Here is a 26,216-nt window from a genome sequence, read left to right as displayed (position 1 = left end):
AACAAAACTATKTTGCTAGTAGATTTCTTTCTCTCCAGGAGTGAGCACACACTGTACACATGCACGTAGGAGTGTACCCTCTTTTTCTCTTCCTAATAAATCTAACTTTTTTGAGAAAAAAATATATAATTTTATCCACCGGATGCAATACATAGTGCAAAATCTCATTATCCATGAGATGTTTATTGGCCCTGATACCCAAAGACATCCAGTTTTCCAATTCTGACATTCTTTCCAAGTACATGTATAAATTCTCTTTACATGTGCAAGCTTCTGATTGGCAAAGCTGTTTTGGAAATAAGCTATCTCAGATAGCGTGCCAGTGCCTTAGAGCTGTATCTCCAACTCATCTGAATATGAAGGAAATGGCAGAGAAACAAGATATTTGATTTAAAATTAAACTACTGAAATAAAGCATTTTTTTAAAATAAAAGAATTTCCATTAATTTARGTAAAAATCTAGCATCTCATCACTTAAACTTAACATTTGAGTCATTTTTATCAATTTGTTTGTCCACTTTAATTTATCAAATCCATTTATCCAGAAAAAAAAACAGTCTTGATTTTAATTCAAAATATTTAATGCTGATTTTTCTAATTGCATCACAAATGAATTTCTAATTCATTTGGAAATGAGAGTTTGGGTACTAATCTTTTCTTTTACATAAGAGGTTATCAAAAARTTAAATTGAAAGATACAACTGAATAATGAAGAGGTTAAACTGGAAGATAACATTGGTTTGGAAAGATATTTCCATTTGTTTGGCTGGAGAACAAATAATTTTAAAAAACATTTTTTATAACTAGCTGTGTAATTGCAACTGATTTTACTTTTCATTTTGGTTGGCTTTCTTTATGAAAAAGTAATTTAGTCAAACAAAAAAGGAATTAACACAGAGGACAGTTCTTCCAAGTCCCAGGGACACAAATGTTGCCTCTCCCTCCAAGTCAAGGTCTGCCACAGCAGCTCTCAGGACTGGTTGTTTCACACATGAGAAGGACTTCAGAGAGTCCTTCYAGAGCCAAGGATCTGATTTTTTTCAGAGAAAGGAGCGAGCACATAGGCCTTGATGCAGCTGTCTTAAATGTAGGTGTCTAGGGCCACTGTGGATGCCCTGGGTACCTCCTGCCCCCAGCTGCTTCTCCAGCARGCCACAGGGCATGGGACCATGGTGGAGCCCATGGGGATGCCTGAGATGGCCCAGGGCACCTCGAACAGTGCCAGGCAYCTGTGCAGAGGTGTTGAAACAAGCCTGGCTGCCTGCTCTCTTCTTCATCTGTTGTCCTGGAGACACATACACGCTGCCTACACCCAGGGTACCACAAAGCAGGCACTATAGTTACTCTCACCCTGAGCCTGCCCAGAAAGACTGGGCTTTTCTGTCATCCAGCTTTCTCTTTTGAGGGCAATTCCTGAATGGRACTTGAATGGGACAGCAGTCTGAAMGCACTCATTTTTGGTTTTCCAAGCTGTAGGTGGGAGAGGCAACCTTAAGCGCGTGGTCTGTCCAGGAAGCACACTGGAAGGCACCAACAGCACCAGACTCCAGGATGTGTCCTGCTGGGTCACCCTCCAATGTGTGAGAGCAGCAGCACAGGTATGAGGCTCGCCTGTGTCAGGGGTCAGAAAGAGGTGACAGGAAAAAAAAAAACACTTTGCTTCTCTCAGGAGACTCTCCCACGCTCGGAGTCTGAAACTCAGGCAATCCACACGCAGTTCCCCAGCTCTCCGCAGACATTTTATGTGACCGTGAGAAATGCTGTGGGCCTCCTCTCCCCTTGTGAAAAATAACAGGGCCTTCTCGCAGGGAATCTGCGCCCAGGCGGAGGGTGCGTGCTGCATTCGGTCAGCACAGCTCTTGCTTGCTCCCGGCAAAGCCAGCCCAGGCGAGGTGGGAGGTCATTCACAGACCTGCACGGCCGGCACCAAGGCCAGCAGTCATCCTGAAAATCCCCTACAATAGAAGAGTATTTACTGCGGCTTCCAGAGAAAGAGAAAAGTTTCAAATCCTTAAGTACAGGGCCTCCGAGGTTATCGTTTGAACTTGCGTAATAGCAGTTCTTGCTTCAGTTCCTGGAGGCCACCCAAGAGCAAGCTGGGGACTCTGGCAATGTGCATTTCCAAGTCAGCCTTCCAYCAGGAGAAAAAAAAAAGAGCTTGCAAATGTCTAAGTAGGATTACTGGATGGTCTGTCTCATTGCAGCGCTTCTGCGCTGGCACAGGCCCAGTCCCTGCTGCTTTCCCACGGGCTCATCGCAGACCGAAATCCAGTGGCAGTGTCCAGCAGCCGCACCCAGCCCCGCCAACTCCTGGCTGCAGATAGAGCTGTCCCCATACGGAGGCCTGGGGGTTCCTCCTGCGTCCACCCACGTGTCATGTCRTGCATGGCTTTGCCACCAGTAGGTGACCGTGAGGGCCAAACTGCTTCACGGAGGTCCCTCTGACGTGCTCGATGCAGGAGCTCAGGGTCCAGCATCTCATCTCCTAAATATGGCACATGGGCACGAAAAAGCTGGCTTTCCTCTTGCTTTCTTAGATGCCAAGGCTCAAACAGACCATTTTAGGTGCCAATTATTCAAGTTATTGATATTTTAGTTGAATATAATTTGAACAGTGAGAGATAAGGTTGAAAAATCTGAGCTAAAAAAAAGTGCTTGACTGCTTGTATCCTAGGAAAGAAGGGASGTAAACTCAAATAGCCTTTTTCAAAGACAACTTTTAGTTTAAATGAGTTCAACAAAAGTGCATCTCCAGAGAGACAAAATGTTGTTTTCTAGATGGTAGTTGCTCTTTTAAAAATAAAGACTGAGGTTTGGTATTACCATAAATTCTAATTTAAAAAGAAAAGGGGTAATATTGCTTGGTTTTATTTTGGTTGTATAAATAGTTTGTTAATTTGCCTGTAGAAATCAAGTGGAAAGTTAATGCTATTTATATTGCTTGGAGGCAGAAAACTAGTTGATATCACAGCCTTATTGAAATTTTAGCTGCTTATGCTGCGCAATGCAATACTAATGAAAAAAATCYGAGGGATTAATTTTCCAGACTTAAAAGTATTTTTGTGAAAAAAGACAATAAACCTTATTTCCATGCCTTGAAGTTCTTTGTTTTCTAACATTCACAGGCAATCTAAAAATGAATAGTTGCTTAAATCCAAGAGATCAAATGAATAATAAACAAATGAAGGAAATTCATGGGAAAACAGTGAGTTTTACAAATTTTGCTAATGAGAAATGACACCAGCAACACCTGAGATCAGGTGAAACTATTCTAAAAACTGAAAAAAAAACAAAACAAAAAAAACCCAAAGAATATTTATTGGATAGACTAGAAACTGTTTACAGCCTTACAGCCTGGGTTAGCAGTACAAATCAAGGCCAGTTTAGGGGAAAGGTCATTAATACACAACAACAGCTTCTTTTTCATCCCTCTTGCTGGATCTTCTTCTGTTTTATATCAGGAACTGGACTGCAAAATTCTCCACTACCTTTGGTACTGATTCAGTTAAAAAACCCGAAGGCTTCRGGTGTGGAGAATTTGAGGAGCTGCATGTACAGCTCAGATTCAGATCAGAGTGGCTGGGAAGGCAGTGTAGACCGTTTTATCCGRTCTCTACAATCAGCAACTACTGCTGTTGGTGTATCATTTTTCCAAGGCACCTTTAAKACAAAATTTCTCTTTGACATGAAAGGCAATGTATTAAGGAGTATGCAGCTTTCATACTGGAAGAAATCTCTCCTGCTCAGTTTTCTGGAATTTGTGAAGGAAGATAAAAGTTATTAGACACAAGGGAAGTATTCAGAGAGGCAAAAATCAGACTTTGAAGAAACCTACTGAAAGTTTTACACGTGACAAACCTACATTGTAAATGACATTTTTCCATCAAAGAGGAACACACAATTCAGTAATTCAGCCCCCTCCACACAAGGCATCAGAAGCCAGCACTGCTTGTCCATTCATCCAAAAGTGCACACTCTCAGAAACTGAACAGTGACGTTCCTAGTGGGCTGCCTGGATGATAATAGCAAGCTGTTTCCTTCTGAGCCCACTCCATGGCAATTAATATAGCTTCAAAGATGGTGATAATCATAATTTTATACTGTTCTGCAGTACTGCCTTTACCAGTTAGCAATAGCTGGGATTTACAGGTTTTCTGAAGCCAGCTGTGCCTCTTTTGTAGACCCTGAAAACTAAAGGTTACTGAGTGTTATTATCCCTAGAGGAACCTTGGGCAGACTGTACTTGATAACTCTCATAACATATCATTTCCACCATGATTATTCCTAACTACAAAAACTCCACCCCTCCCTAGCTGAGCTGTTCTCTGGAGGGAAGAGCAAGGAGCAGTTTCAGCTCCAGTGTGTAACTTCTGACTTTGGTCCTTGTGTGGACAACCCATTGAAAGTATTTCTTATGCAATATCCTACCTGCTACCTAGAATAAGGACGAATCAAATCTGTCTGTATGTAAGTCCATCCTTGGACTTTTCAAGATCCAGCYATGAGAAACCTGTAGCTAACCTGAGGCTGGAATGGTGATAATCCTGCTTAGAGCAGGAGGTTGGTCTAAATGACCTCCAGAAGTCTCTTTCAACCAACACTTCTATGAAGCTTTTAAATRTGTGTAAAAAAACCTTATATACTTAGAATATTCTGGTTTTGCATTTGGATTGCAATTGTTTTGTAATTGAATCAAGAATATTGTGTTTAACAATGAGAGTACTCTTCCATCAGTGTGTCCAGGACTTCGGATGATGCATACTGTCACATGCAAAGTTTCTGTAGCTAACCTATCAGTTCTCTGAATTGCAGAGATCTTTTGATTTCAAAACAGGAAAATGGAACATGTCAGTGTGGTCCCTCCCATGCAAGAAGGATGCAATTAGCTTCAGTCACTGGCCTAACCTTAAAACAGAGGGCTCTGGTATCAGAGGAGGAGCTGACAGGGGGTTTAAGCTTGGAGAAGAAACTTCCAACAACTTCCAAACAGCACAAAGTCCTTAGAGGGGAGGGAAAAAAAGAAAAAAGAAAAAAGAAAAAAGATCAAGTATTCTCCTTTATTCCATTGGATGAAAAAAGTTTAAAAGTATGTAAAGTGCCTAATACTTCCTTTATGTTTGGATTAATTTCACATGTGAGGGATTCTTTTCCTCTGAAGTGTTAACAATAGCAACACCCTGACGAAAACTGAGAGGAAAAATGGTAAATTCAGGGTCTTTTACATGTTGAGTGCTTTCAGAGTGGTTCTCAAAGGGCCTCATCCCCTGAGGGAGCTGCTATGAGGTAYTGTGCAAGCAGAATCTGAGAGGTGGTGCTGCACAACGGAGACGTCCAGCAAAGCTGAAGGTAGRAGCTGTAAAGGACAGGTTGCTTTGGGTTTCAGGCTCAGAATATGAGGGACGAAAGAGCAATGTATGTTTGCTTCTACTTGTGCCACATGAATATTTTATTGAGTGCAGAGGCAAGGAATATCATTTCAGGTGGGGCTGAGAAAGGTGTGGTCCTGTTTGTATAATTTTAAATCCACATTAGTGGGAGGAAGTGATTAGCGTAGTTWTAAAAATCCATTAGCGAGTTTCTCCACTTCTCACAGCCTCTTCTTTAAAGTACTTTTATGACCCATTATTTTAGTGTCTGAGTATCCCAATAGGCACCCTCGAAGTAGAGAAGTATTCTCATGATATCTTTCAGATGAGAAAGGAAAGCACAGAGACTATAGTCAGACGTTAAAAGGCACCTAAGCACCTTTGAAGATCTATATATAAGTAACTAGCTCGAAGCAATACAGAACATTAGTGTCACTATCTTGTAGTTTTGCTCATTTATTTCTAAAGACATGGACAATAATTTAGTCTTGTCAAAGCCATGTGCAGTCACCGTGTGTGATTTATTAGGAGATTAATAATTTAGGGAATAGAAGACAATGTTCCATTGTTCCAACAGTGATTTTTTGTGTATATTTCCCACCTATAGACTAAAAGGGGCCAAATCATATCAAGTTTTAGAAAAATATCTTTTCAGTTTTCAAGCAGCTACAAGGCTAGCTGAGATATGGCTGACTGCTAAATGAGAAGTGGAGAGAGAAAGAGAAGAACGAACCTTTGCTGAAAAATCTACCATAATCATGCTTTTTTCTACCAGCTGCAAGATGGAGAATAAAAATAYGTTGTTCAATAAGGAGAACAACTTCCTCTGTATGAGATTTAACCAGCTGAAAACATCAATGTCATTAAGCACATARTGTAATATTGCTCTCTCATACTGAGTTGTTCTATTTATAGCTATTTTCATTTTGTGCAATTTACTTGCAACAGGAATCATGCTAGCAACATGTTGAGAAATCTGTATTTAACATTCAGTTGTCTCTCTTCAGTGCATGATTCTGCTCTAAAAGCCAATTGGAAACCTGTGTACATACTTTACACTGTCTCATTCCCCAAGGAAAAAATTAAGTGTTTCAAACTGGAATTCTCTGTAGAATTTAGGGCACAGACTAACTATTTCTCAAACTGCATGGAATTCAAGTGACCAATCATTTGAATTCTCTTTATATCAGTTTTCATCACCTTTTTCTAGCAAGCTCAAGGATTTGCATGTCTGACATTTCTCTGACTAGCCTTTGCTACTAAAATTTCGCTTAATTTTCCATTAAAATATAATTTAATTTTCATTCTAGAATTCATAGGTAATGATTTGCTTTTTTCAAATCAAGTGAAGTTTCAGAAAAATCTAATTCTACAATTGTCTTTAGAGGAAATGTACAATTTTAATGCTAAGCAAGTGCAATCCATTTATTTAATCTATCAATGGATCAGTCAACAGGTCTATCTGAAACTTTTTTATTTGTTTCATTAGAAYTTTTTTCCATGCCACTTTCTTTATTTCACTCTCACAGATATTCTGAAAGGATTTTAGTTCCTACATTTTCCCCAAAGACCAATGCAGCAGCCACCACAACTGTGCTGTGACAAATTCTTATAAGAACAKGCACACTTCTGAAAACTCAGTTGTTGGAGGTGCCAGGTCAACACAAACTTGATCCTCGTTGCCTAATTAATATCTGATTCAGTGCCCAGTGTTAAACCTTATATAGATTCTGCATTCATGTATATCTTGATATTACCTTCACAGAATGTCTCTGATGTGTGTGTGTTGTGTGTGTGACAGCACAAAAAGCAGCATAGAGACATCAAATCATTTGGGTCTGAAGGCACCCTGGGAAGCCACAGTCCAATGCCCCACTTAAAGCCAGGACAGCATTTTGTTCACACCAGACTGCTTAGGCCTTTGCCCAGTTGGGACTCAAAGACCTCCAGGATCAGAGAACCCATCACTTTCCAGGCAACCTGCTAGATTGCATGRCAGTCCTTATGGGAAAAATACATTTTTCTATACCCAGTCTTACAGTCCTCTATTTCAATTTATGACCACTGTATCTCGTTATTCTGCTATGCACTTCAGAAATGAGCCTGGCTCCCTTTTCTTAGTTATCTGTCCATGGGTGTTGTAAGGCTGCTGTTAGGTCCTCTCTAAGCCTTTTGCTCTCCAGGCTGAACACAGTCCAGTGGGTAGCAAAGTACACGAGTTGTGGAATTCAACTCACTTAAAGTCATCTTCTGAAACGCGASCATCTCATATATGCTTATGGTTTAGGGTAACTCTCTAATGAGTGGAGAAAGAGAGAGAAAGAAGCACATTCTTAGGGAAATTTCTCATATAGTAGGTGCAAATGCACCTACTGACAGGAGAAAGAGCCTATCTAGAGCTTAAACCAGAGGCCTGACTTCCACTGGCCAACTTCAGGTAAAATGAATCCTGCTGGTAGAGACACAGGCTTATTCCTTTGGTCTTTGACTGCCATATTTGTGTGGCATCGGGCAAGAAACATCACCTCTTCATTCTTTTTCTTCTCCCCTTTTAGAAGACAAAGGTGATGCTTKTTTTGACTGCATTTCTTTGTGGTTTGACTTTCAAATACAAAAGTGCCAGATGAAGGCAAAGGGCGAAGGTCCAGCATAAAGCCATAGCAGAACAAATTACTGGGGAGAAAACATAATCCCTTTTAAGTGGCACACCCCAGTGGTAACAAAATGTAATATTCTCTTCTTTTTTTTCTTTCTGTTTTTCTTTTTTTTYCCCTGTTATTATTTCTGGTTGGTAAATAGATGAAATATCTCTAAAAAGCCCAGGCATGGGCCAGGTCCTGTAAAGGAGCATGGAAAGATTTCTGTTGACTCTGCCTGGGGAATGCCTGGTCTCTATGGAGAGCAGGTGTAGGCAAACCTTTCCTTTTTATAAAGTTATTCAGAAAACAYATACAAAAACAGAAGAAAGCTGACACCTTCTTAATCTTATCTCTGTAATTGCACCTATTGTGGTTCAGGACACACCTTCATCTAAATACAAGTGACATTTGAAATCTTTTAAAATCAATCTGATTTTTCATGTAAGTGTTGTAAGAAAATGATTCAACATGGTAATTACCTCCAGCCATAATTGATTGTATTTGTTTACATGGTAGATTATTAACAAAACAGTATCTGGAAYTGAACTCTACCTTTAAGCGCAATTTAGATTATTGCAGCAGTATACAGATATAATGTCATAAATGTGCAGCAGGTGGCTACTTAATAGTAATTTAGTAACASTCAGCATTCATTCTAAATATTACTTTTGGAACCAAATTAGCTGTCTTGCGTGAGTGATTAATGTGACCACTAGTGCATTGTACAGTGTGACTTGTAAATGTTATACAGTGTTATTAGCTAATAACTCACAGCTATATGCTGATGTCAATGTCTTTGAAACTATTTTACAAAATGAATGAATGGTCTATGTTTCTTTCGGGATTATATATTCTATTCTAGGAGCAGTGCAGTATGTTATAAAGCCTAAATTCATCACCTTGTATAGCCCAAAGCAGTTATGCTCTCATCTAACCAACTCTCAATGACAATGTTATTGGCCACTCTAGATTTATAACAATGTCTTTGAATGAAATGAAGTAATACCACATTTGATCAAGTCACTAACCACATGTAATAGTCTAGATTTCTGTGTAAAACTGTGCTAATTTTGAGAAAAAGGTTAAAAAAGATGAGAAGTGAGAGAATCCCAACTTTTTGAGTATACTCAGGACAGGCTCACGGAAGCATTAAATCCTTTCAGCACACCTGTCTCCCACACATCTCTCTTCATGCTCTCAAAATGATTAAAATGCTAAAAGAATTGAAGATAGTGATGTTGGAGACATTGGGGATATAGAGCCCCAAACAATTCAAGGAGTATTTTTGAAATAAATGGGAAAAGTATTACAGAGACTTGAGAAGGAGGGCAATATTGGGAAGCCAGGACTGTCTGTCCATATTTTAGCACAGACTCCTGAAACAAGATACTGTGTGATCTTGTAGTTTGTAATACCAGCAGCAAGCCTGTCACTAGCTTAATATTATACACAGTTCCTTTCCCATGTACTTCACATCACCCCAGTAATCTCCTTCCAGCAATTTGTTATGTCATGTCCACTGTTGTGCCTTGCTTGAGGAGACCTAGACGATGCAAGCAGGTGTCAGTGAGAAGCTGCAAAGGTCGGGGCTCACAACAGTACTCAGCAGAATCAGGGCCCGAAACGGGAGGACTGGGGTTTCTGTCCTTTTAGAGAGAACATTTGTGCTTGCTGTTTGTTCAGTGTGGAGCACGATGGAGTACTGCTTTTGAGAGCAGCAATAACATAGACAGTGCACATGTAGATGGATGTACTGCATGGTGGTGGTGTGCAGGAGGATCTTTGGGGAAAAAAAGATTTTTGGAAAAGGAAATGTCTACTTGCAAAATCAAAAAAGTGGTTTTACAGGGTTAAGGGAAAAAAAATCTAACATTTTTTTCTGTAACATTTGAAAAACTGAGATACCTTTTCATTAAAGGTTGATATCTCAGATTCCTACAGAGTCAGCTTCTGGTGTACTGGGAATCTAAAAATRTGTCTTTCCAACTAATGTAAAACACATCATGCTAGGCAGGAATGATTGATTTGTTTGTAAAAAGACAGATAGGAGTAAGCGGACAGAGAGGAGAAAGATTTGTTTCACTGGTGGCATGGATTACTGTTATAGTTTGAATATCATCTAAACTGAACCTGAGGATCCTTCTGTGTTACTTAACCACAAGCTTTTTTCCAGRATGGAGCCTTTTCTATATTCTACTTTTATACACCTTACTTCACCAGCATATTGTCTTGTGTTAGATACAGTCTGTAGATCTCTCAGATCACACCCTATTTATTAGCTTCCTATGGCTAGCTGAATTAAGGCACTTTGACGACGACAGATGTAATTCCCTTGTATAATCAATAGCTTGCCACAAARCATTATGGATTTGCTCTATAAGCACTGATTTGGCACACTTGATTTTTTTATTACCTCTAGGAGTTCCCACATYTACAGCAAGTCTGTGTCCCAGTGTTCAGCCTCTTCAATCAAAATGAGGAAAATAGCAAGATCTCCAAGACAGTATTTCAGGGATTTATAACTTAGCTGTGAGTACTTGTGACATCTAGTGGTTTGGGCTGAAAAATGCAAACATTGTAGGGGAAGGGGAAGTAGAAGGTGGGCCAGGAAAAAGGAGAAAGGACCAAATACTACCTTCTGGGGAAGACAGCTACTAAGCTAGTGAGGGGAAAGACATGGCAGCGACCCTCTGTATCCCAYTACCTAGCAGTAGAAAAGTTCAGCTGTAAAAAACACTTCTGAAGTGGGGTGGATCTATGTGGTTATAGATGCTATAGATGTTTGTGTTGGGTGGTCAGGTGAAGGCTCAGCTTCAGTAATGCAGGAGGAGAGCAGGGGAGCTATGGGTGAAGCTCCACATCCCAAGGACGCTTGGGTTGAGTAAGTCTGTAGATTCAGGTAGTAAATCACACACACACACACACAAAAAAAGGGGGGGCAATAAAATAATCAGTTAATTAGTTAATTGCTGGCTTTTACAAAGTCATCTTTGAAATCTGACATTTAAGCAAGGTCCCACCCATCCAAGACTTTCCCTTTATTCAACAGCAAAACACGAATGTTTCTCAAATGACAGATTTAAACCTTAGCTGGACTAACTACTTCGTGAAGAAGCCTGTATTAATATCCTGACAAGATCACTTGAATTGTGTGAGCATCAAAAAAAGACATCAAGAGCTAACAACTGCTGATACATATCAATCCATTTGGGAGTCATGGGCAGACATGATTACTAGGCAACATAAACTATGTTGGCTAACTGTATGGGAACCTGTCCCTTGAAAGGGGCAACCTTCTTACTGCTGCAGAACATGGCACATTGTAAATCACCCAGACTTACCACCCACCCAAGTGTGCAAAGTGCCATGAGTTTTGGACATTAGAGGCTCTTGGGGAAAAAAACTCTTTTGATGGTAGAGATATCCACATCCCATTCTTTTAACAGTCTCTAGTAGCAATATAGGCACTGTAGTGCAAAACTCCCCCAGAGATGCATATTCAAAATTAATTAAAAACCTACTCCTATGCCATCGCCCATTAACACAAAATACCCATCTCCAGATGTTTAGAAACAAAACCAATTTATTTCTTAACTAACCAGTTCTGCACARCTAGATAAGAGACCTACTAAAACATACCTTGTAAGCATGTAGATGTATACTGTATATATGTGTGTATTTATATATGCATGGCTTGCGTATGATTAGTGTGACTCAAGAATTGGAGTACGTGTGATTCACACAACTCCTGTGAGATTCAYTGAGTAGTGGATAAGTCACCTATCTCCTACCATATCATAGCTGCTAGTGTTACACTGTGTCACTGTATGTCTCTGAAAGACAAYGAAGTAAGTTTGCAGTAGACTTGGACCTGGAGGTTTACTCCTCAGAGTCTGCCACCTGATATTTCTAGGTYACATCTGCCCCTCTCCACTGACTCTGCAGGAGAACTGGGCAATCCTGGTTCTTATTTTTGCTCCTCAGCTGGGTGCTTTAGGTAGGATGGGCCTGATCCCACAATGTACCATACTTTTTATARCTACTGTAAGATGCTATTGCTAGGTTTGTCCACTGAATGGATGAAGACTGAATGAAAGTAACCACATGAGTCTCTAGGAGAAGCATGAGATCAGATACAATGCCACTCCCAAAGCTGCTCTCAGACTTTGTAATCTTACTTGAATTTATCTTTGGACTTATTGTCATCTTATTTGGGCTGCTTAGCTGTAGTTGCTTGTCTAAGGGACCATCATTGGATGTCCCTTCATAGATGGTTATAAAATAAGTAWATATATAAATATATTTTGTTACAATGCTGCTACTACAATGACAGGAAAAAGACTGATCTCCCCTAGTAGCCAAGGTGGAAGCTGTATGCCATCAGAGATAGGACTTGTCATATGGAAAAGTAATACATCTGACAGTGGGAGTCAAACCACTCAGAGTCCACTAAAGAATCATCTGTTTCTTCAGCCCAACCCTAAACTGTGTAACTACAGTTAAAAATGGAAACTCTTTCAACTCATTCTTCCCAGTATCATACTCTCATTTTCCCACATGAACCCTCAGTCTTGCAGTGAAGCCAAGAAATTATGAGCTGTTGGGTCAGCAGAGAAACAGTTGCTCGGTAGAGCAGCCTCAGCATGTGACCAGAGTCTGACTAGACTGATAGAGACCCAGAGTAAACAGAACCTGGAGAAATAATCAATTTGACACTGAGCCCCTGGTCACTGCAAACAATGCAGACAGCAGAAGACCAGATAGAGCTGCCTTGTCTGATAGGCAGAGCCTGTAGGAAAGGTGGAAGCAAAGATGCAAAATGAGAAACCGAGATGAGGGTGACAAGAAAGCAATCCTCCACTTGTCAAGGGCAATGAGAAAAAGAATGGTTTGATTGATATGTTGGCACCCACAGCAGCTTATGGGGTAAGGTGCAGAGAAAAACTTTGCCACGTGGGAAGGGGCCCATCTTTTTTTTATTCAAAGTATGAAAAATGTTCCTAAGGAAGGATATGGAAATGCTTAAAAAAAATTCACTACTATTTCTCAAGAACAACACAGATACTATTCAGCTTTGAGGCAGAAGAAGAAATAAATGGCCTACCAAAGTGCTTCCTGCCCTACTTGATGCTATTTTTTTATGATATACTTCTTCAAGGTGCAAGTGGAACATTAAGAGCAGTGCTTGGAGTAATGGCATCATCTCTCTTTTGCAGTCTCCAATATGTATTCTAAAAAGAAAGAAGAAAGGAAGGAAGGAAGGAAGGAAGGAAGGAAGGAAAAGAAAAAAGGAAAGTAAGGAGGGAAGAAARAGAGAGAGAAAGAGAGAAAAAGAGAAATAGCAAGAAAGCAAGAAAGGGAAAGCAATAAAAAGAAATTGAAAGTGAAATCAAAAGAGAGGAAGGAAAGGAGGAAAGAAAAAGAAAGCAAAGCCTTTACAATGCATAMAAAAAAGTAAGAGACTGGCTAGTTCAGAATCATCCCAGAAAAGACTAAAATGACTTATTTGGCTTGAATAGAATCAAACTTGAATTACATTGTTATGTCTGAGCTCAACACCCAGTCCATCCAGTTTTGAACTATTGTTTCAATATCTAGATTAAATCTAGTACACTGAACTAGAACAGTAAGTATCCATAAATAATCCCATAGAAATTCCCCTATTTGTTAAGTAGGAACATCATTAAAGGACAAATATGAGAGGAAGGTTGAATTAATTCAATTAAACTTATCTTTTTATACGAAGTAAAGGATTAGAAGTCTTCTAAACCTCTTAGTAAGAACTGACATAAGCAAAATCAGTAAAATTTTCAAAGTATCCTTTCCAAGAGGCCTTTTACCACATGAAATGCTAGCTTTGCCAATGGATAAAAAGGGGATAGAAAAGTTATAGTGGTTGCATACCTGTTCTTCACATTTTCTCTTTTTCACAGAAGTAAAAGCTTTTAACAGTGTGTATTTTTCTACTTTGAGGGAGCATTAATGGGTTTTTAGATCTGTGTCTGCATAAGTACTGCTTGGCTAGCAAAATCAGACACCAGTCTTTACATGAACAACAACTTCTAAGATAAATTGAAACTCTCAAGGAGCACATTCTCATTTGGTAGAAAGTCAATGTCATAAAAATAGGTGTTTCGCTGCTCTACCCTATAAGAAGATTGCACCTATTGAATGAAATGTACCTATTAAATGCTAATCACATGAGAGAACCTAGACCTGTTCTTCTTGGCTTAGGCATTAATAGAAATTGTTTTAACAAAATTGTGTTCTTATTCATGTATCCAATCAGCCTCAAAATGATATCCTGAATTACATCCAATTACATTCAAGCACGTCTTTCAAAAGCAACAGATGAAGTCATGAGAGCCCAAGAGACATCTCACAGAATCACAGAATCACAGAATCACAGAATGGTTGAGGTTGGACGGGACCTCTTGAGATCATCAAGTTCAACCTCCCTCCTCAAGCAGGGTCACCTAGAGCACATTGCAGAGGGTTCAATCCAGGTAGATTTTGAATATCTCTAGAGGAGACTCCACTACCTCTCTGGGCAATCTGTTCCAGGGCTCTGTCACCTTCACAGTAAAGAAGTTTCTCCTCATGGTCAGACAGAACTTCCTGTGTTTTAGTTTGTGCCTGCTGCCTCTCATCCTATCGCTGAGCACCACTGAGAAGAGGCTGGCCCAAGTCCTGTAACAGAGTCCGTAATTTTGCTGGTAATGTGAGAGGTATACAAAAAATGAATCTGGCTTTTGTAGATTTGTATTAGGCTTACAGTGGTAAAATTGTGTCAGGTTTTCCTTTTTCTCTCTGATATAACCACATGCATAATATGCAAAGGAATTCGTTCTGATTAGTGAGTATTTGGCATTTTATTACATGAATTTAATTTAAAGGACAAAACTCCATTGCTTAGGGTAGTCAAAAATATTGATTACAGCTCTTTCTTCAGCTATATGAAAAAATAGTAAAGACATTACTGACTTAGAATCATAGACTTAACATCATTCTAAATGTTTGATTAGTTTGTTCTTCAGAAGATGTCCAAACAAGCATTAAACTAAAAAAAAAAAGTGACAAAAAAGTGACATTGAATCCAAAATAGTTTTGCCTTTTTTATCTGTCATCATAACATTAGTGAAGTTATCAGTAAAATTTTATTGTAAGATACAGCTGAATATCCTTCCTACTAAAATCTGTTGATACTATTCAAGGCCAATAAACAATGCAAGAGAAATGCTTTCCCTATGATAACACAATTAAATAAGACAAAGACCAATAACATCAAGAGAATGCAATATATTTTGAGCTCTACTGCATTTCCACACATTTTTCACAAGTTTTATTCCAAGAAGAAGTTAGAAACAGTTATAATAAAACCATATTGGCAATACTTCTCTGTGTTGTAAATATTAGCCTCATCAATCTATCAGAATTAATAAGTAAATATAAGAATTCATCAAAATTTACTTGTTGCTCAAATTCTGTTACCAGTGAACTCTGTTACCATTATAAGCCTTATAAATTCAAGGAGGAAAATTACCTAATCTGATTTTAAAAAGTCAATAACATAAGTGTTAATTTCTTACTAATCTTAATTGATCTTTCATTTTTCATCTCTAATATTAGCATTCAGTTACTAGAGCCTAGTCCAATCTCACTAAAGTAAATCAAGACCTTCTATTGATATAGAAGCTCATCACTTCATAAGATACCACCAATGTCGCTCTAAATATGGGTAGCTCTTGATCATAGCTGGAATCCACCTGGGAAATACAGCTAAGCATGCTTCTACTTCAAAGCTGCCATTAGCTTTCTAGTACAATCTGTAGAATGAATTATGGAAAAAATCCCATGTTATTCCTGAAATTTAAAGTTGTAGGTACAACATGTGGAAAAATCCCACTAAAGGGAGCAAAAATTTGAATTTTATCATTTTATCATCTTAAATGATAAAGCTTCATAATTTATCTTCACAGTTCCTTGTCCATGGAAGTGCAACAAAGATACAACTGACTAAAAATTGTTAGCTGGAAAAAGGGAAGTGTCAGTAGACTTCCGAACAACCTCTCCATAAAACATGCTTTTACTCACAAAGAGGGATATCCAGACAGTCCCTAATAAGTTAATATTTGCATGAATGGGAACTGTGGTGGGTGACATGAGTTTGCAAGGCTTTACCAAAGATTTGTTAACTATTCCAAAGGTCTTGACACACTTTCTCTTCCAGTGACAGGCAATTGTTCAGGTTTGTGATTTCTTTATCTGAAACATTCAGTACTCCAAATGGAGAAGAATCTCTGTGGAAACCTTTCCTCCAAAACTTATTATTTTGGACATATAATATCGAAGGCTATCTAAGTTGACAGACCCAATTAGGAAACATGAGTTTAAGAATCTTCTATGGGACAGTGTATTATACATTGACCAACCGGGAATAATATTATTGAGTAACTCCCCAAAGCAGTGAATGTATTAGAGATAAAAGTAATTCACTAGGAAAAGATCTAAAAATGGGAGACTGGACAAGGCGCAGCTACATTCGTTCTTATCTTTCTTAATGCCTATTCCAGTAATCAGGCCTTCCTGAAGCTCGGAATCTAAATCCAAGAGATCTGATAATCTTAAACGTAACAGGGCAGAATAAGAACCTCCATGCATAAAGCAAACATCCAGAGGGRTGATGTGTAGACTCAGGTAAGCATTGATCAAATTGTGCAGATATATGAAAAGAGGAAAGGGGATCAAGGACGCTAAGGCAACTGAGGTACATGTAATTTGTGTTTATAATCAATTGGCTTCCTCTCTTCAGTCACAGTATCAGAAAAGCAGCTACTGCTTAAGCTGGTTAAAAGAGACCAGATTCCAYGGATTCTGCAAAAAGAATGTGATTATTCAAATAATGCTGCCAGTAAAGATATGCAGCTTGTATTTTCACTCTGAATCTCACCGAAAGAAAAAAAAATTACCATAAAAAAATGGAAGCATCCTATTTTCTGAACTTTATTTATATGCAATTAAATGTGTATGAAGCAAAGTGGTTTAGGAGGATCAGTGGAGATGAGTAAACAGGAAACACTGAGAGCAAATCTCAGCATCAACTACTGCTTTATACATTTTAGGGAGAGGTATTTGTTTTACAATAATATTTTGCCTTTTTTTTTAATCCACCAATAAAATAGGAACAGTTCCTACTCTTCTGCTTCACTAGGTTACTTAAATAATTAAATAGAAAAGCSTAGGCCAGATCCTAATTTCTAGACTAAGTGGGTCTGTGTTGCCTTCAACTCAAGCTTCCCTGTATACAGATAGCCCATGTACTCCAGAAAACTCCCTGTAATAGACACTCCAATTTCAGGCCTGAGGTCTAGGTTGCTGTGGAGGTTAGGAATAGGCAGGCTTCCCTATTCCGTATGGTTTCAAACCCAGTCTTCACCATACGCACGTACATATCTCACAGCCTCAGAAGACAACAAGCCACTGGATGAGAATCGCCCCAGGGAGCGCTGCAGCGAGCAAGCTCCCCACCCAGCAGTGCACTGCAAGTGCTGGCTCAAAATTGCATTCAATCCSCTGATTTTCTCTTTAAGACTTTAAGCAATGATCTGAGCTGAATGCATAGTGACATTAGCTGACACTTTTTCTGGAAGTAGACTCATTGATTTCAAATATGAATTTCTAAGTGGAACCAAGTGCTGTGCATGTGGGAGCAAACATCCAGGCCTAGACAGGTAGTAGGCATGATCCTCACCGTGAAATATTTGTCTTCTGATATTTAATTTCATAGTGTGCATCTGTGATTAGTGAAAAATATATTACTTTAAAATCTTAAATATAATATTTGAGATTCAAAAGATTTTTGCAGAACATTAGCAGAAAATGATTCTGATTCATACTTACTACATTTCTTTCTGAATCTTTACATTTCTTCTGGAACTGTAATGGATTTCACCTAGAAGTGTCTCCAGAACATAATTAAGACCATCTGCTGGAGGGAATTGAGTTTGAAAATATTTTTTTTTCAGGAAAGGAAGCCAAATTCACTTGGGAGTGGGGTCTGTAATAGTGTTTCCTTTTCCTCTAAAATAAGAATAGATTAAAACCATTCTAGGAAGCATCAACAAAATCTTACTTTCACAGAATCATAGAATTTGAAGTCCAATGGCTGAAAAGCCAAACTAGAAGGAGAATCACGGAACAAAATGTGTTTACACAGATGCTGGACTGTCTCCAAACCTATGAAAACAGTGCTAAATTCTCCCAAGGCTGAACTATGTGTCTGAAACGAGGCATCAAAGAACAATTAATATATATTACCTTGGTACCCCAATTATCACATTACACAGGTTTTTTTTTTCCCCCGCGTACAAGCACACATGCTCAACGTAGTGCAAAAATTTGTTCTGTTAACATATACTCAAGCAGTCAATAACAAGGACTTGATTGACGCTGGCCCGTGTTACTACTTTTATTTTCATAAAACAACTTCAGGTAGATTACAAACCCTTTCCAAGGTCGGAGTTTCCTCATTAAAAAAAAATAAATAAAGGTTTAATGTATGAGTTTTGCAGTGCAAAAGCTGCAGGTGCTTCTGTAGCTACAGTAAACGCTGTAGGCACCTCGGCTTGGAGAAGGGAGCGCTGCCCGGCGGGAGCAGCGCCCGGGGCAGCCCCAGCGCCGGGGGGCGCCGCGCGGCCGCGGAGCCCGGGCGGGACCGAGCCGCGGCCGCTGCCGGCCCGGGCTGCGCTGCGCTGCGCTGCGGTGGGGCCGGGCTGGGCGGGGGGAGCAGCGACCAGCGGGGCGGGCGGTGCCCCGCAGGGCCCTGAGAAATATTTACTTTGCCGTAGCAGGACACTTACTTTCAGCATCTGACTTTAGCACGAGTTACTTTTAATAGGCTGCTTTGTGAGCAAGAGAGTGCTTTGAACATGGTGTTATATAGGAGGAGGAAAGATTGTTTATACGTGCCAGAATCAACAATACTAGGTTTTAGGGTATGCCTTGAAAACATAGAGTACCTATTTAATGTTTCATTTTCTTTCCAGATGTAGGCGTTTCTTCTTTTACATTTGTAATAACTAGTATTGCCCAAATAGTTATTGGCAGAGCAAAGCTGTCTTCCTTCACTTGACCTTCATACTTAAAAAAATAATCATTCCTTTTTTCTTATGACAGCTGACAGCTAAGAGTGAGACAATAACCTAAAAAAAATTTGAGAGATTTCCTATCATTTATTTTGTTTTTAAAAAACTTTGATCTGAAGTGCATATGTGAGGGAGGGAAGAGGAAGAGGAAGRGACAACATTAACTGTAGACAGTGCATGCAGAATAGGATAACAGTTTTGAAATAAAGCATTTAACCAAACCATAACAGGAAAATCTTTGATAGTCTGAGCATTATATAGAGCCAGTATGCTCTCCCCAAAGCACAGTGCCATTTCATTAGTGTTCCTGGAAAGCCTGGATATGAGATTTCCCTAATGCAGTAGAATATCAGATCTAAATTGCTAAATATTCCTTCCTTACCCTGTTTCCCCCCCCCAAAAAAAAAAAAAAATCAAAAAACCTACTAGAGAAGAATTTGCAAAGAAATAATTTGGAATCAGCAATTTGTGAAGAACATGAGATATAAAGATACAAATTGGACACCACTCACTACTTCAAATGAACATGGGGTGCAGTGGATATGGGCACTGTCTTTGAACAAGTATTACTTGCAGTTTCAGTCTGCTAAAGATATTTCTTACATCCCCCTCCCTCAAAAATATTCTCAAAAACATACAAAAGTGTTGCACCAATACTTGTTTCCTTATTTTATAACTGTGGAGTATAGTGTTGTTTCTTATTGTTTCATAGAAACAACACTGAATAATACATAATTTAATATTTTTCACTTGTTCTCATTTTCTTATTTTCAGTCATCTTACGTGATGCAGTGAACTACAGTGAGTTATTCAGTTCTCAAGACAATTCGTTATTTTAGCACATTTTGTTTACACTCCTTAAAAAACAGTAAGAAAAAAATCTTTTTTCTTGTATAGTAATGAATAGAAATAATCTGGATGGAAATTATATTTGTAGGCCTTGAACATAATAAATCTTGGCCTTTGATAGTATAAAATGAGCATCCTTTCTACTATGTGGTTTAATCTAGGACTGGTAGTTCTAGGTCACAATACACTTACATTGAAGTCACCAGCAACATATGCTAAGTTCACTTCAAAATAAAGCAAATAAACATGTGAGCCTCAGCAGTTCTGGAGAATTAGTTCTAAAGAATTGTAATTTCCTGTTGCTTTGTGTCTTACAGAATCTAAGAAAACTGTTTATGTGTGCCAAGAGTGTTTATAGTGTTTTTCTTCCATTCAATGTCAAATGAAGTGGGACTTCCATGTGCAGCCTTTCTGTCATCAAGGCACTTTAATAGCCTATCTCATTTATCAGGCCACCTATTTTCATGTCATTTGTAGATGAATGATTATCTTTGGGACCTCTGGCCTCTGCTTCACATTAGAGAGTACGTTCAAAAAATTAATAGAGGGAAATGTGAGCGTGCACACACCCCAATACAGATTTTAAAAGCCTTTTTTTCCATAGGAAATTACTGTAAAAAGATATTCTTCTGCCTTTCACTTTACAAGAAATGATCTCATTGTAATCAAAACGGATGTCCTATAAAAGACATTGGAAGCTTTTTCCATCCAAATGAAAGATAAACAGTTAACACTACACGACATCAGAAGAGTAAACAGGCAGCAAGCAGTAAGTGATAGACCAGCAACCCACATTGCTTAAAGAAGTAACATTCTGCTTCTTTTGTATGATGGATTGCTGCATCCATTCTCCTGCTACTGTTTAATGTATTTCCAATTGTGAAACAAGTTTCTCTTTAGATCAAATGGTTTTCTATTTCTGTTGTTTCTATGGGGGATTCTGTCCCCTAATAACAAAAAGCATCTTTTTTAATGTCCAGTGTAGTGGAATACCATGTAGGCCTTCAGGGTTCACACTAAATCAGGAAAAATACAAAATARAAGTGATATTAAGATTGGCCAATTCATAAACTTAGGGAGCAGGAAAGATTCTATATAGAGTAAGAAGAAAGGTTGTAAGAAACACGCTGCATCTATAAATGCCTTCAGATAACGTAGATGGAAGGGATGATTCATAAACACTCAAGAAATTATAAAAGATAAATAATCCAAAGTTTCAGWAAAATTCAATTTCCATGTCTGCTAAGATGAACATACAGACTTTTCACCTGCATTGAGGAGAGCTCAATAATATGATRTATACATGGAGCATCTAAATATCTGTAACGCTGAAGAAACAATGGATTTTGCATTGACTGATGCTGCAAACTGGAAGTGTGACTGTGCTATTCAGCAGATTTCTGAATCTGGTAGAAACCTCTCCACCACCTGTTACTCCACAGACAGAACTTCACCTAAACTTTGTATTTGAGTCTGATCTGAGATCTCTTTGGAAGAATACTAGTGTCAAAGGCTCCATTTCCCAACCAGTGCAATACAAAGTAATACTCAACACACTGATACGTCTTATTATTTATTATGGCACTTTAAAGCACATAAACTCCATTTCTATCCAGTTTTCTAAAAAATGAGGCTTTAAATTTTAGGCAATATTTCAATAGATTTTGGTTAAGAGTTTTCAGAATACAGACAGGAAATAAGAGTTTTGCAAGGAAACAAAGTGTGTTCTCAGAATAACATTTCCTTTCAACAAAGCACTTTCGTGTTTCTTAAGTTAATCTTGCCAATTGGCTCACTATTTTTTTTGTTTTGTTTTTGTTTTTTTTTTCCAGGTAAGAAATTTCTGGATTTGAAACATGAAAAAGAAAAGCAAACCTACCCATGAAAATGCATTCCTTTGCTTAAATATCAACCAAACTTATCTTTCCCCAACCAATTCTATTTACTTTGAAGCTCACAAGATAGAAAAACCACTCAAAGTTCCATCTCTGAAGTTATTTCTATTTCAGAATTTACTACTTTATCAATTAAGCATGGGAAGGTTGGTCAAAATTCAGTTTGYTGTTAAGCATTCGTTACCATTAGTGAGAAGATACATACTATCTTGAACTGAACCCAGTGGAGCCTAAAACTAAACTGAGTTTTTATAAAAGCTCACTTTAAAATTCCACTATAATAACAYTTCCACTTTGTATATTTGAAAATTGTATTTAATAGCCTCAATAGATCRAAATAGTTACATAATAGTTACATCACGGCTTTTAAAAAGGATTGCACACAGCTACTCAGTTCATTGAAATACTAGAAAACAGGGAAAAGGAAAAAATGGAGTGTAAAGGAGCTCTGTCCACTGAACTGAGTTGTTTGTAGCAAGTTCCTACAGAATATGAAGACCTGTCCTCATGCTTTCTGGTAGACTCTAATACACTTGACACCATTCATGTCACATTCCTAGAAAATAAAGAAATGAATTCATTAATTTGCATCCATGCAGAATATAAGGAAAGAGGCTGCAGCTAGAAATCTTAGACTTACACGTCAGGCTACCAGCTAGCAACTCAATGAACAGAAAGCAAAGCTGAACTCACCACCACCAATTGTCCATCCACCAGTTTCCGTGATATTATGGTCTTCTTGCCATCCCATTCCTGTTCCTGAATCAATGACCCATCATCTTTTAAGGTGACAAGGGTCTGAAAAAGGAATCAGAACATTAATATTTTACCCACGGGACTTGACGAAGGCTGCTTTCTAACACCTTATTTCAAAAGGAAAGTTCCCCATTCCAGCTCACTCAACGGTAATTTTGCCRTTGACTTCTACAAAGCAAGGATTTTATCCCAAATTTTTCATTGATCTTGTTCTTACATTATCTCACTGCTTGTTCAGTCACTGYTGTGACACAAGCCTGCATGAAGCAGACCTTTGACAGCATGCACAATTTCAATTAACAAGAGCAGACGATGCTCTCTRTTCATCTCTTTGTACATGGGCTTCGAGCTTTTGTGTCACATTTATCTGATCTTGCAATAACAGATGAATTACCAGTGCGTGACCAAAAGGGGAGAATGCTACACAGAGCTCTCACATAAGTTGGTGAAAAGACACATTTGAGGGTTTCCTTGTGTTTAACCTCCTCTGGCATGAATATTCTCCCCACTCAGGCCTCTYTGCTTTCTAAAACTGGTGATTAGGGGCTGCGATTCACATTTTTGCTTTGTGTATAAGTTATCCACTTGCACACTGAAACAGACTCTTGTTATGCAAATATGAGGGAATGAGCAGTAAGGTTTACTGTAGGGCTGCCTCTGATTAAACATCAATGGGATTTTCTCCATTGGCTTCAAATAAAGTGGCATTTGGCCTTTAGCATTTAGAAGTCTGTTAGTTTTATTAGCACAATGCTGTTTTATATTGTTAGTTTCAGCATTTTCCCTCTTTACAGATTGCTTAATCCAGAAGAACAAAATGATTTCAATGAGACTTAAAGTGGCAGTAGTCCATCAAACAAAGCATTGTTAAAAAAAATTTTTTTGATGCTCACATTAACTATTATCTTTAKCTGTGAACCACCCAAAGGACTGGGTTTGCTCAGTAGAACGCCTAGTGTACTGACCTGAGTTTTCCTGCCATCTAACGTGTTTTCCTCAAATTTCTCACCAAGCTTGAAGCTGAACTGTGAAGTTTTGAAGGTGCTTTCTGTTTTTACAGTGATTGTATCTCCATCCTTAATAATGTAAACATCCGGTTTGGCCATACTTCCCATTTTTCTCATGGCCATACCCACACCTGCAAAGCAAGAGAAACAATATCACAAAGCCAGTTAAACCCCAAGGGTTAGGTCGAGACAAGAATTCAAACATCTAATTTCCATTTAATTAGGCACTTAAGTACACTTGAGAACTAAAGCTCAAGAGCCACAGAGAAAGAGTATGTTTTTAATTATCCATTGATGGGGAAGGAAAAAAAAAAACTTATCTGCAGGCTTATTGTCTTGCGTGGTCAGGGAGCTAAAGTTAAATCTATTTTGCCCTCTGGAGGTCTAGCAGCCCTTTCAAAACTCAACATCAACTTTTTACAAACAGAAATAAGCAACAATCAGGAAAACAAACAAAAGCAATAACTAATATAGATTTTTTCCCTTCAGCTTTTGAATGCTTTAAAAATTCTGCATACAATTTTTAGCTGACAGATGAGTCCACCTGCATATTTATTTCAGTTTACTCCAGATACCCCCTCCTTAGTTCTTCACAGAATTTTAAATGTGCTGCTTTTGAAGTTTCATCTTCTACATCCRGTATGCAAAGTAAGGAATGCTGAATGAGAATACTCCTATCAGCAAAATAGTGTCCTTAGACAGCTTACATACACACATACACAAGGACCTTGCRATCAAGGACTTTTGCATCATGACTTGAAATTCAGCAGAGTAAGAGTATCATGTTGAAAAAGCAGACTTCAAAACCTTCATCAGAAAAGATTGACACTGATTCAGCTCCTACATGTACCATTCAAGTGCTTTGCTTGAGTCTCTTTGATCTCTCATGAAGACAGATATAAATAAGGTACATGGGCAACAAGCTGGAATCCATCAAATTGGAAAACACAGATCTGAACCCAGAACAGATGGACAATCAGATGGAGCAGAAAGTGCCACCAAGTAAGTGAATATCTGTGCTCTGTAGCTGGTGTAGTTAGAAAACACGGTCACATACAGCACAGTGCTAGCCTGGAGTGTATAGGTTATTTTGGTGAGGGTGACACCAAAACACAAAGATAAGTTTCCTCAGGGATGTAAAAGAGAAAATAATATTCATAACAAAAACCAGTTCTCCTCAATCCAGGTTTTCTGATTGGAAATTAAAGTTATCATCATAGCAACTCCACCACCTTTGTTCGTATCCAGTGCGGAGTATTCAGTGAGTTATTTCATCAGCTACACCTTGGAATCCAACCGAGCACATATGCCACATTTTTTCCCCAAGCTCTTCATTTTTCCCATATGGTAAATAGTAAAATTCAAAATTCTTCACTCTATCCTTAAATATTCTTATATGCAGACTGAGCAGAATCTGCAGAATCTCATTTACAGTGCATCTCTCTAGGATCAAAAGCAGAAATTTGTGTCAGTAGCCAGCAAGGGCAAGATCCAACAAAGGACTGGCTTCTAAAGTGTGACTTGAGATAAATTCAGTTGTGTAAATAGTAATTGTACAAAARCAAAAGTAACTTTTTAAAGATTGGGATCTAAAAAACAAACAAACAACATCCAGCTGCTGCCTACACATAGGAGGCGCTTAGTGGTTGCAACGCATAATTTCTACTTTGAAACTGCAACCTGGGGCATTTGCCTCATCCTGGCTCATCAGATGTGAGCAGTGTGGTGGCATCACCGCGTGGGTGAACTGAGCTGAGCTTTGAAGTCTCACTTGTCCTCCACCAAAGCTTCCAAAAAGGCTCAGTCTAGAAGGCATCCTCAGAGCATACCTAGTGCATACTGATAGGCCTCTCACCAAATGCAATTACAGCTACTGCCATCTGCAGAGCATAAATGCAGTGATGATTTTTATACTTTACATGAAGAATGTGAGGCCTGAACGCCTTTCTCCTCACCTTCTAGGGAGATTCAGGGCCACATTGCCCACCTCTGGAGAAGGTAACCTAGCYTTCCAGAGCGACTAATGTGCAGAAGATAATTCAGGATTCACTGGGTTACACACACACACAACAAGGTTTCTGTAACCTGTTACAGAGGCTGGATGCTCACAGGGAAGGGGGAGATCTGAGCTTTCAGAATAGACTCCTGGTGTTGATTCTGTACTTTTAAAAATAATTTAGGGTTACAAAGTATGTAGCAACCTGGACTACATGTAGGTCAGGACCACCCCTCCCAGTTAAGGTGCTGCCCACAGGAGAACGCAAGTCCCCTTCTGCGATGCAGCTAGCCCCCAGTTACTGGCAGGCAGCCCATCCCGTTATGATTCATCTCTGCCTCCGGCGCGCAGACACCCGAGCTGCCTCCCCCGAAAACCGACTCGGGTCGAGCCGGCCCGGCGGCCCCACAGCGCTGGGGCAGCGCGGCTCCGAGGCAGCGGCCGGAGGGGCCGAGCAGGGGCGGGCTGCGGGGCGCGGCGGGCCCGGCGCGCCCGGCACCTGCGGCCGCGCGGGCCCCTCGCGGAAGGCGATGCCCGGCGTTTCGAGGCGATGCCCGGCGTTTC

General features: G+C 39.1%; 1 protein-coding gene across 1 annotated transcript in view; it reads right to left on the bottom strand.

Annotated features, from left to right (window-relative positions):
* Positions 1-21,558: 21,558 nt before the first annotated feature.
* Positions 21,559-26,216, bottom strand: part of LOC146590600 (fatty acid-binding protein 5) — a 5,191-nt gene continuing 533 nt past the window's right edge. Inside the window, exons 2-4 of the mRNA XM_085314326.1 lie at positions 23,615-23,787; positions 22,587-22,691; positions 21,559-22,449 (exon numbers count right to left, since the gene is read on the bottom strand). Of these exons, the coding sequence (XP_085170452.1) occupies positions 22,399-22,449; positions 22,587-22,691; positions 23,615-23,787 (329 nt within the window). The 3' untranslated portion in view covers positions 21,559-22,398. The remainder of the gene's footprint in view (positions 22,450-22,586; positions 22,692-23,614; positions 23,788-26,216) is intronic.

This window comes from Rhea americana, unplaced genomic scaffold (genome assembly GCF_003343005.1).
Source record: "Rhea americana isolate MKP2758 unplaced genomic scaffold, rheAme1 scaffold_40, whole genome shotgun sequence".
NCBI lineage: Eukaryota > Metazoa > Chordata > Aves > Rheiformes > Rheidae > Rhea > Rhea americana.
The sequence above is the reverse complement of the archived record's forward strand: the minus strand, read 5'-3'. Positions and strand labels throughout refer to the sequence as shown.